Source organism: Temnothorax curvispinosus, unplaced genomic scaffold, assembly GCF_003070985.1.
Source record: "Temnothorax curvispinosus isolate PA1 unplaced genomic scaffold, ASM307098v1 QBEX01001516.1, whole genome shotgun sequence".
NCBI classification, from domain to species: domain Eukaryota; kingdom Metazoa; phylum Arthropoda; class Insecta; order Hymenoptera; family Formicidae; genus Temnothorax; species Temnothorax curvispinosus.
In genome coordinates, this window is record NW_020211296.1 from 112,471 (window position 1) to 123,560 (window position 11,090).

Sequence of the window (11,090 nt, forward strand, 5' to 3'; positions counted from 1 at the left end):
ATTTGGTGTGTCGTGCGGTTATTGCGTTCTACTATATGTCGGTACTATTATATGCCTACTATATGTCGGTTGTACTATATTTGAAAAAGATTTCTTGAGGTACTCGCCGCGGGCATGTTAAAGCGTGGCGTCAGAGGCGAGAAATGACTGAAATGAAGATTTCTCTAATCTCCGTGACTGACACCTAAAATTCTTGCGAGCCATCTCATTTCAAGATGGCACGCAAGAATTTCTGGGTGTCACTTTTTCCTCTCCCCCATTTACGGAAAATGGGGGAGAGGAAAAAGTGCAATGTCATGGCACCGAAGCTCGAAGTTGTCCAGGCCCGAGGGTCCTGATGGGCCCTATTTGTATCTAAATAGGGTCCATCAGGGTCCTCAGACCGGGTCAACTTCGAGCTCCGGAGCCATGATATTTTTTCGACTAATCATCGATATATATAAATATAATATATTAATTCTCTTTATGTGAAAAAAAATATACAAATATCTCCTAATTCAGTTAATTTATAATTAAACATCCGCTTATTAAAAATTCTAAAGGTAAAATTGCAAGATATTTATAATGACCGAGAATTAGTCGAAATATTCGTGAAAATATTGATATATCGATGATTAGTCGAACAGTTGATAATGTCAATACTTTTCAATTACTTTCGGTCGCTCGCTCGATAACCACGAAAAATTCGCACAGATCTTAAATAATAGGCCTATTCGTTTTCGCTGCATTATCTGAACTAATGCAATAAGTCAGAATAAAACAAATATATATTTTTTTAATTCTAACTTATCGCGCTAGTTCAGATAACGAACAGCGAAAACGAACAAGCCTAATATCCGCGATCGCGCTCGCGTTCAATTCAAACGTGCAATACCGGGAATACTAATAATTGCGCAATAATTATCGCGCGTTGTGCTCAGTTGCAAAATATTGCGCAAGCTTTTTTTTAGCAAACGCGCAGATTCTGAGGAATCGGAAAATCGGACGATCTCTCCTCTTTCAATTTTTTCAGAAAAAAAATTTATAAATTATTGCATTTATTAAACAGCGTTACTTATTAATTTATAATAATTATTGACAGCGGCACAATCCTTATACGGATTCGATATTTGCATAGTGAATAAGAAATCGTTCTAAAAGAAACGTTTAGAAATCTCTCGAGTTTTTCCGGTGTTCTGACGCAACCCTTGGAATTTTAAACCGGACTTATTATCGAATTAATTAACTAAACTCAAAAATGGTTACATATTGATATTTATTTCTAGTTAAGATAAATGTACCAATCCCTGGACAGTCAGCGAACACGTACCTATGTCTGGACACTTATATCATTTTAGTTCTTAAATAAGTATAACGCGAATTAACGTTGAATATTATAATTAAAGTTTCAAAATACAAGAAAAATATTTGTATCTTTGATTTTAATTTGCGTTATAATTATTTAAGGACTAAAATGATAAAGGTGTCGAGACATAGGTGTGTCCATTGACTGTCCAGATTGTCCAGACATTTAAGCGAGGAGCACACACTTCTGCATAATGCGTAAGCATAAGAAAATTGATTGGTCCATACACATGTGTATAAGAAAATAAACTAATCAATTTTCTTATGCTTATAATACGCATTATGCGTTATGCAGAAGTGTGTGCTCCCCGCTTCACCTTAAGGTAAACGTCCCGATTGCCGGACATGACCCTATATCCGGACATTTACATGAAAATTTGTCGTTATTAATCTCAAATGGTTTTTTTATTATAATTTCAAAATTTTATCGAAATCTATAAATATTTAAGAATATCTATATAATAAGACATTTTAAATATTATAAAAATTAACGTGCAGTAAGAGATAAATTTGTTACGCATTTAGGCGAAAGGCATATTTTGACAGTGTTCTTACCATTTTCTTAAGAAAACACGTCTTACTTGTTAAGATAATTTTTATTTTATTTCGCGTTTTTATTGTATAAACAAAGTTTTATTGAAGTCAAGAAAGGTGTAGAATAATTACAAACATATGCTGATATGCCTCTAATTGATATAAACAATATTTTTGGGCAAATTTTGTGAATTTAGTTACTGGTACAGTAATTTACGTGACTGCCTAGTAACTGATCGTGTGCTAGTTACCGGTACAACTCGCTTTGATGACACGTAGTTGGAAAGTACCACTAACTGAATCGGAATAAATAAATGCTATTAAGATTAATTATGTAAGTATTTTTATAAATAATGTTATTTAATAGTATTATCAATATTAGTTTAACATCTACAAATATATATTTCAATAATTTAAAAAGAAATATATTAATTTAGACAAGAATGCCGTACATAACCTTGCAATGTATCTGCATTGACACTAAAAGTAAGTAAATATTTTGTGTTTTTTAGAATCACAAACATGCCGAAAATAATAAAAAAGAAATATACACAAGAAAATATAAATGCTGCTTTGAAAGACATAAAAAATGGCATGTCGTTGAGAGAGGCAACACAAAAGTATAATGTACCGAGAAGCACGTTTTACTGCAAATCCAAAAATATCTATCCTGTGAAGTGTTCTAAAGGATCACCGACTATTTTAACGAAAGAAGAGGATAACGAAAGAAGAATAACAGAATGGATAATCTACTGCTGTGATAGAGGTTTCCCAGTTAGTAGAAATCAGCTGCTCGATAGTGTGCTTTCGTTAGTGTCAAATAACAAGTCCGGTAGACATTGGTATATGAAGGTTTCTGTAGACGTTATCCAGAATTGTGCCTCAGAGTAGCTCAAAATTGACACGTACTCGTGCTTCAGCTACAGAGGATGTGTTAAAATCGTTAATTATTTCATTTTATTTGGATGATTATCGTGTCCGGATATTGGGTCGAAGAAGTTTAGTAATCGGGACAAGCATTTCCTCGCGTCCGGATACTGGTACATTTGTATGCTTTACAATTTTTATTATTATTATAATAATTTAAATACTTTTCATGTCTTTTATGGGTTAATAGTAAGCTCTTATATCCCACCTTTCATTTGGATACATAATTAGACTATTAAAACTCGTGAGTACTTATGAAAATTAAACAAAATCGAACTAGCATCGTTAGACGTCCGGCTATTGGGACGTTTACCTTACAGAGCGACTTTCAATTCCGATTTAACGCTTCATCTTTTCGCTGTCTCTTTTTAACAACTTTTTTTCTTATAACGTTTTCCATTGGGAAAAACTCACTGGCACTGGCAGCACTGAATGTTTGACGCGTATTTCATTGGTAGAATTAGCGAGTCTGATTCTGGAAAAACTTAAAAACTGAGACGCTGAATGCCAATGAGTTTTTCCCAATGGCACGCCTTTAGCACTTTCCAATTCGGCCATTTCAACCATTTCAACTTCAAGTACTCGTCGTTCAGTCTCGTGCGGACAGTGGAACAGAGTAAATCAGGTAAATAGTCATCCCATTTTCTTAAATCTGTGTTAGAAGAACGCAAAACGCATTTGGGCATCTTTAGAGTGAGCAATTTATATGCGGGTATTGCATTCTAAATATAGATATCGTAATATCACATTTTTTTTATAAATCCATAAATAGTAATAGTAATAATCGAGAAAAAAAAAGAATTTAACCAACGCTTACGCGAGAGACGTTTTTGGGAATTTCAATTTGGAAAGACTTCAGTAAGGTGAAACGTGCGACCACTGTGCTGGGGATTGTTCGTCAATCGATTTCGTCATCTCGGCATTTCTCGCTGACGAGTTTTCTCCCGGTATTTTTCATTCTAACGCATTATTAACGTTAATAACGACAATTAGATGGACAAAATTCTGACACGTGGGCGTTTTCTCCAAGTCTCTGAAATGGGCAAAAATCGCGAACGGGGACGGGAACAAAATCTCCCGTAGTTTCTGCAATTCGAGGTTCATTTTGTCGATCAATTAATAATAAAAAAGAGGATTGTTTTATTCGAGATGGTTGTATATAAAACGTGACGGTACGCTGATCTCGGAAAAGATGCTTCCTGCAACAGGAAACAATCTGCGCAATAGATTTCCACAAAATGGCGCGCACATGTTAAGCTACGTACACATTTAACGAACGAAGACCGAAACAGCGAAGTAATATTAGCTAATATTGAGATAGACAATTAATTATAATTGTGTTGTAAGAGCCTCCGCACAATGAAAAATATAAGGAGCAAGGAACAGATATTAGCGATCAGAAATAAGAAATCAAAGGAATAAAACCGGTGTGACATTAATACGCGGCATCCGATAGGTTGAAAATCCTATTGTCTGTGTTATTCCCCGTTTCCGTTGCCTGTACTTTTCATTGTGCATCCAACTTCATTCTTGATTCTTCAGTCCTAATCGCTAAACATCTGTTCCTTGTTCCTTATATTTTTCATTGCGCGGAGGCCTTAAATGTAGAGGTAAATCATACTATTGTGATTTTATATATTTATTATATCTTTAAAAAAGCTCATGTCCTTTGAATAACGTTCGTACGGCGATCACACGACGTATTACAAAACTGTGGCAACGCCATTCGTAAAGCCTCGGCCAATCGCAGCGGGCGCCCCGCGGGGCGCTGGCCAATAACGCGAAGAGGATCGATAAGTTTCGCCTCTCGCGATGGTACGCGTATCTTGCTCGTTTCGCGTATACATAGAATTTAACGGCGCGCGCGACGGCAACGCAACTCGGTTGTTTTAGTACGTTCCAGTACGTTCGCGTCAGTCCCTCAGTCCAGTCGTGAGGTTCGCGCTCGATCGAAGTGACTCGTGAGAGGCGTCGCTGCGTTTTAAAGCAGGAATAAATTCAGGTGAGTTGAGCTGTCCCCGCGGACGATCGCGATTGTCGGTCGAACGACGCGGCGCGTGTCCTCGCGCATCTCACGCGTATTCGTCGATCTCGCTCTCGAGGATACGACGCGAGGAACGTCGCCGGTGGGGTGAACCGCGAGGAGAGGAGGGTTTACCGCGACCGCGCGTGACTCGTTCGGGGAAAAGTGCATTCGGCCCTGCCGCCATCTTGTTTATTGTGTGTCGCTCACTTTTGGAGGGAAATCGACGTCGCGAGTCGCGAGACACCCGCGTACGGCATCCCGGCGACTCGCCCGGCGCCGAATTCGTGGCACGTCCGTCTGAAAATCTCGCGTGTTCCGACTTCCGGCGAGGATCTTGCGATCGAATATCCGGTGATCATTCCGGTTTTTTTTTCTTCTCTCTCTCGTGTTCCGCCCTTTCTCTTCCTCTGTTCCCCCACCCTTTGCAGTGTGTGCGCGTTGGTGTATGTACGTACACGCGCGGCGGGGGACTAGATTATAGTCTGCTCTCTCTCTCTCTGTCTCTCTTTTTCTCTCCTCCCTCCTGCCAAGTAAGCATCTTAACGTATGTATCTCGGTGCTTTGTCCTACTAGGGACGGAAGTTCGTGACAGACAGAAGAGAAAAGCTACGGAAGCTTGCTCGCAGTTATGGCACGTACCAAGCAGACGGCTCGTAAGTCGACGGGTGGAAAGGCGCCCAGGAAGCAGCTCGCCACCAAAGCTGCGCGTAAGAGCGCGCCGTCCACTGGAGGCGTCAAGAAACCTCATCGTTACAGGTATATATACGTGTGTACTACATACAAAATATTTACGAGTATGAACTTTCTCTCGACAACCAAATTATTTATTTAAAAAAAAAAAAAAAAAGTGTTTATCGACTTGACAGTTTGAAAAAATTCTGGATAATACTGACGATAATTGTAATCTGCGAATTAAATGAAAATTAAATTAAATGTTGAAGTAATTAAATACAAATTATATATACTTTAGCAAGATTTTAAATCGTCTTTGAGAAAAAGTGATCGAGTGGTTTTTTTTTTCTGAAGAATTTTTTGTCTTATCTTAGATTTATTTTTTGCCTTTAGGCCCGGTACCGTGGCACTTCGAGAAATCCGAAGATACCAGAAGTCTACCGAGTTGCTCATCAGGAAGTTGCCGTTCCAGCGTTTGGTTCGTGAAATCGCCCAGGATTTCAAGACCGATCTGCGCTTCCAGAGCGCCGCTATAGGTGCCCTCCAGGAAGCGTCGGAAGCTTACCTGGTCGGCCTGTTCGAAGACACGAATTTGTGCGCCATTCACGCCAAACGTGTCACGATCATGCCAAAAGATATACAGCTCGCGCGGCGAATTCGCGGTGAACGCGCTTAAACCGTTTGCGAATACGCAGAGCGTTCCCATTTTACTTTTATTTGGACACTCTACGTTTCTGAACCATCTAAAATTTTTCTTGACTCTCTTCTGTGTATATTTATCATAGTTAACACACTGCCAACCGCTGTAATAGAAGGGAAAAACACGAAGAATAACGAGTGAGTCTTCATTAGACTTTCTAATGCAATGAGACGTAGTGATTCATACCAATGATAAAAAAAAATCGACAAATTTAAAAAAGTGGTGTAATTTACTTTTAATATACAAAAATTGCTCGAGTCATTAGTTGAAGAAAGAAATTGTCCGAAGAGAAGTTTACTTTTTTTTTTATATATTTCAATGTTGTAGTGAAAATATGTAACACGCAAATGTATCTCATAGATTTCGCCCATCTTTTTCATAGAACACTTGGTATTAGCGCTTTATTTTAGAATATTAATCGAGGAAGATGATTTTACACGGGCAGTAAATCCACGTTTACAACATTAAAAAAAAAAACCTTAGCTTAGGTACAAACAAAATTTATTATTTTTACTAGTACAGCTATATATATGCACACTTTTCATTATAAAGGGATATGTCTACAAGTATCGAAGAGCGATAGAATACAGACAAGATAGTTGATTGTTTATTGGTAATAATATTATTACACAACACATAGTTCGATTTGCATTTAGTCTCCTCACACTTTAGACCTGCAAAAAAAATCAGTGCATGTATTGCGCATATACGTATATAATATAAATTATATTGTAAGCTTAGAGGATAAGTTAAGTGTTTTATGTAACCCTAAGAAAATCATTAATAAATACATACATCTAGACACGTATTATTGAAGATGCGGCAAGAGGGCTGCAATTGGCGTTGCAGTTATTTTTTTCGATTTGCAAGAATCTTGGTAAGTACTATAAAGTAAAAAAAAAATTAACGTTTTGTTTCCGACTTTCTATCGTCTATTCCGTACAAATCGATATTGTTTAACAGTGGCAGCTACTTTCGTTTCGTTCCAAATGCAGCCCTCGTTGGCGAATTCGCAATTATAGGTTGTAATTATCTTAACAATTATAGTACTAACCGAATGATTATAACAACATTATAGTAAAATACATTTTCTAATGGATGTAACGAAAATTGCCTTTTTATATCCCGTCTTTACATGGGTGTGTTTTTATATATATGTATATATGTGTGCGTGATTTTGTTTTATATTTCATATATGTACATTAACATTGTATGTATGTACTCTGTCCGGGGCTCTAAAGCCTAGGATCGCGCGCGCGCGCACGTCTGTGCAGGCATTTGCACGGAGCTGCACATCGCTATCGATTCGCGCGAGCCGCCGCGAGACGAGGACGATGCGTGTGACGCGCGACGCTCTATATGCATTGCGTGCGCAAAAATCTAGCGCAAGAACGTGCGTGCGTGCACGCGCGCGCACGAGCTCTGTCTCTCTCTCTCTCTCTCTCTCTCAAAACTCTAGACCGGGCATCGATCTCTCGCTATTTCGCGGGTCGATAATAAGCGGAACGAAATAGTCTTGCCCTACGTCACAGCCAGCCCCACGCTATTATCGCGCGATAGTCTCCTTTCTCCCGCGTGTAAACAGTAGCGTCGCGTCATCGCTTTTCGGCACACGCATCCTCGATCCTCGCCCGTATCTACCTGCCTCACTCTTTTTTTTTGTTTTTTTCGCGATCCGTGGACGACGGGACAGCCCGAGCTCGGAGATCAGTCGATCGGACGATACGACGAAGAGAATCGAGAAATTACGCGCGGTAATTAAGCTGTGAGTATACAACTCCTTTCCCCTCCCCCCTCCTCGAGAAGAGGAAGCTGAATGTGGGACTATTTCGCGCGGATAATCGTCGCGAGGACGCGGCGCGGAGTAACCGCGACGCGCGCTCGATTTTCACCTCGGTTCTACCCCCCCCCCCCCCCCTCCCCCCCCCGAAACAAGGGAAACGGGAGTCCCTCCCGCCTGGCCCCTCAGCCGTCTTTAATTCCCAAGAACGAGGGTTTTTCTCGGCGTCCTATAGGTTAACGAGCGAAAATCCAGGCTAAACGCCCGCGTAGCGGTTGCCCAACGAGCGGGGTCGCGCTCGCGGAGACAAAGCTCCTCGCCTCCCGCCCCCCTTCGCCCCGCCCCCGCAGCCATATGACATTATCCTATATTTATAGCGCCAAGTGCGCGGGCCGATTGGTTCTCAATTCGGTCGATCGCGCGCGCTCGCGATTTCCTATTCCTATTTACTTTTGCGCAGATGATGATATCGCCCCCCCCCCCCCGCCCATCGTACGCGGCGACGAGAAACAAACGTGGAACGCGGGCAACGCGAGGACGATTAGCGCGCTGTCCGAACAAAGCGTGTACGTAGCGGCGGTCACGTGACCGCGGTTACGCGCGAGCGTAAAAGCCCAGCGTCCTCGTCGTCGTCGCGTGCGGCGGGAAGCGGGAACACGTCGTTATTGATCTCGCTCGCGCCCGTCGGGAAATCGTCCGCTCTCTTGGCGCGCGACGCGGCGCGCCGCGCATCCCTGAAAACTCATTAGATTTCCGCGCCGTCCATCGATCCATCGAACTCGCCCCCCTATCCGTCCCCTCTGCCCCCCCGGCGCGCCAGATGACAGAGCTCCCGTCTCCGTACTCTCCGTACGCGGTGTGCGCGACATTGTCCGCGTTCTTCCGCGCGCGCGAGAGAGGAGTGCGCGATGCGCGATTCGGAGAATCATCGGCACGAGCGCAACCGCGGGGGGCGGGCGGGACGGTGGAAATCGTGGCGCGGGGGGCGGCGAGGGGGGTACCCGGCGAGGTCGGGAGAGCGTATCGTAGGACGATTTCGAGCGATTGACAGGGCACTCGCGCCGCACTCGATGCCGCGGCGACCAATAAGACGCGCCGGCCGGCCGACGGCCCGCCGCCGGATTGGCCGGCGGCGCACCGCGGGCTCCTACATGCCTCTCGCACGATTTAATTTCCCGCGGCGGCGGCGGCGGTGGCGGCGGTGAGTGGTGAGGAGAGACGGAGGGACAGGGGGGTAGGCAGAACAGGGGAAGCGAGGGGGACGGTAGGGACGCGCGAGAGAGCCGTGGACTCGGGAGAGCGTCCACTGCCATCGGAGTGTGCGAGGAAACGGATAGTGTATCTAGTTCGCTTCGCGTCCCCGCTCGTGCCCGAGAACCCGTCTCAGGTAGGTAAAACCCCGAACCCGCGGGTTTCCGACCCGTCGCGCGATCGGTCACTTTTGCGCGCGCGCGCACGGGCGTGCAAAAGCGATCCGGGGAGCCCGTGCGGACCGTCGAGATTTCGGGGAAAAATCTCCCCGAATTTTCACGCCGCCGCACGTTCGCCACCATTTTGCGATTGACGTTCGGCGATGCGGGGAACGCGTCGCGGCGACGACGACGGCGGCGCGTGGCGCGTGGCGATGACGACCGCGACCGTCGTTCCCGGTTTTATCGTCGATCGCGACGTCGCCGATCGACCTGTTCCCTTCCCGATCGAGAATTCGGGCACGTCTCAGGACGACGCCGATCGCCACGGACGCGAATTCCTCGGCTGACAGCGCGTGGTTTTTTTTTCCTCTTCTCGCTTCTCGCCGTCTATTCCTCTCCCTCTCTTTCTCCCTCGTTCCCACCACCTTTCTCGCGCCCCCCTCGCGCTCCCCCCGCCTGTCTTCGCCGCCACGGGGGAACGAAAGTTCGTGCATTGCGCAACGCGCGCAGCGTTTTCTCGGTGCGCGGTTCCTCCGCGCGTACCGCGACGAGTTATGCACCTCCCCCCTAACTTACAATTACCGCCCCACCATCTTCCCTCCCACCACCGCTTTTCCCGTTCCTCCGAACTTGGCCGCGCTCTAACAAGCGTCGCTCGGCGTCGCTGTACGCGCGTTTGCCGATTAGAAATTGTCAACGACTGCAGCTCGTCTCTAATTACATGCAATTAGCTTCGAAAACTGAATCTGATGACGGAGGGGGAAATACGATAGCGTTGAATGCGGTCGTGCGCGAATCCAAATTCCCCCCTTCTTCGCCCCCTGAGATTTAAAGATCTTCACTTCTTTACGTTTTGCGAAATCTCCCCCCTTCGAACCCCGATATTAGTACTTAGTCGACAATTATTGTCGCAGGTTGAATCATGGCGCGTACCAAGCAGACGGCCCGTAAGTCAACGGGAGGTAAAGCCCCCCGTAAGCAGCTCGCGACCAAAGCCGCGAGGAAGAGCGCGCCGTCCACCGGTGGCGTGAAGAAGCCGCATCGCTACAGGTATTAAAAAAAATAATAATAATAAATGAATAAATATCGCAAAACTGTGTCCCGGACGAACAGTTGCCACGACTATAGCGTTTCTGCGATTTCCGCGACAGGCCCGGTACCGTGGCGCTTCGAGAAATTCGAAGATACCAGAAGTCGACCGAGCTGCTGATCAGGAAGTTGCCGTTCCAGCGTCTGGTTCGTGAGATCGCCCAGGACTTCAAGACCGATCTGCGCTTCCAGAGCGCCGCTATAGGCGCCCTTCAGGAAGCGTCGGAAGCTTACCTGGTCGGCCTGTTCGAGGACACGAATTTGTGCGCCATCCACGCCAAACGTGTCACGATCATGCCTAAAGACATCCAGCTGGCCCGGCGAATCCGCGGCGAGCGTGCTTAAGAGACGCTATGTAACTCGCATACATACCGTTCACTGCGATCATTATTATTAATTATTATTATTATTAATTACCGTTCGCAATCGTCGTGGATGAAGCACTTTCATTCCAAGCTCTATATATTTTTTGTTTTATTCACATTAGAGACACGCGCTGTAGCATTAATCGCCCTCCGGTGATTATCCCCCCCCCCCCTCCCCGCCCCCCTTTCAAATTACACAGAATTCGACCTTCGCGATATCGCAGTCGTACAGGCACATTTA

The 11,090-nt window shown here is 44.8% G+C and overlaps 3 protein-coding genes across 4 annotated transcripts; all 3 read left to right on the forward strand.

Annotated features, from left to right (window-relative positions):
* Positions 1 to 1,788: 1,788 nt before the first annotated feature.
* LOC112465872 lies at positions 1,789 to 3,079 on the forward strand. Its single transcript, XM_025033641.1, has 2 exons — positions 1,789 to 2,212; positions 2,391 to 3,079. The coding sequence occupies exons 1-2, from the start codon at positions 2,193 to 2,195 to the stop codon at positions 2,767 to 2,769; spliced, it is 399 nt and encodes a 132-aa protein (XP_024889409.1). The 5' UTR covers positions 1,789 to 2,192; the 3' UTR covers positions 2,770 to 3,079.
* A 1,615-nt stretch (positions 3,080 to 4,694) lies between these two features.
* LOC112465582 (histone H3.3) lies at positions 4,695 to 7,313 on the forward strand. The gene is made up of 3 exons (XM_025033188.1): positions 4,695 to 4,807; positions 5,405 to 5,587; positions 5,897 to 7,313. Exons 2-3 carry the CDS (start codon positions 5,460 to 5,462, stop codon positions 6,177 to 6,179), a joined length of 411 nt encoding a protein of 136 aa, XP_024888956.1. The 5' UTR covers positions 4,695 to 4,807; positions 5,405 to 5,459; the 3' UTR covers positions 6,180 to 7,313.
* A 469-nt stretch (positions 7,314 to 7,782) lies between these two features.
* LOC112465591 (histone H3.3) lies at positions 7,783 to 11,084 on the forward strand. Of its 2 annotated transcripts, none has more exons than XM_025033206.1 (3): positions 7,783 to 7,968; positions 10,310 to 10,445; positions 10,547 to 11,084. In XM_025033206.1, exons 2-3 carry the CDS (start codon positions 10,318 to 10,320, stop codon positions 10,827 to 10,829), a joined length of 411 nt encoding a protein of 136 aa, XP_024888974.1. In that variant the 5' UTR covers positions 7,783 to 7,968; positions 10,310 to 10,317; the 3' UTR covers positions 10,830 to 11,084. The 2 variants fall into 2 exon arrangements, with proteins under 2 accessions (XP_024888974.1, XP_024888967.1); XM_025033199.1 differs by lacking the exon at positions 7,783 to 7,968 and adding an exon at positions 9,233 to 9,370.
* The last annotated feature ends 6 nt before the right edge of the window (positions 11,085 to 11,090 follow it).

Excerpts from the sequence above, each read along its gene's own strand:
- LOC112465872 (XM_025033641.1), top strand. The coding sequence starts at position 2,193 with ATGCTATTAAGATTAATTAT. Across the intron at positions 2,213-2,390 it reads ATGCTATTAAGATTAATTAT|AATCACAAACATGCCGAAAA; the intron begins GTAAGTATTTTT and ends TGTGTTTTTTAG.
- LOC112465582 (XM_025033188.1), top strand. The coding sequence starts at position 5,460 with ATGGCACGTACCAAGCAGACGGCTCGTAAGTCGACGGGTGGAAAGGCG. Across the intron at positions 5,588-5,896 it reads AAGAAACCTCATCGTTACAG|GCCCGGTACCGTGGCACTTC; the intron begins GTATATATACGT and ends TTTTGCCTTTAG.
- LOC112465591 (XM_025033206.1), top strand. The coding sequence starts at position 10,318 with ATGGCGCGTACCAAGCAGACGGCCCGTAAGTCAACGGGAGGTAAAGCC. Across the intron at positions 10,446-10,546 it reads AAGAAGCCGCATCGCTACAG|GCCCGGTACCGTGGCGCTTC; the intron begins GTATTAAAAAAA and ends TTTCCGCGACAG.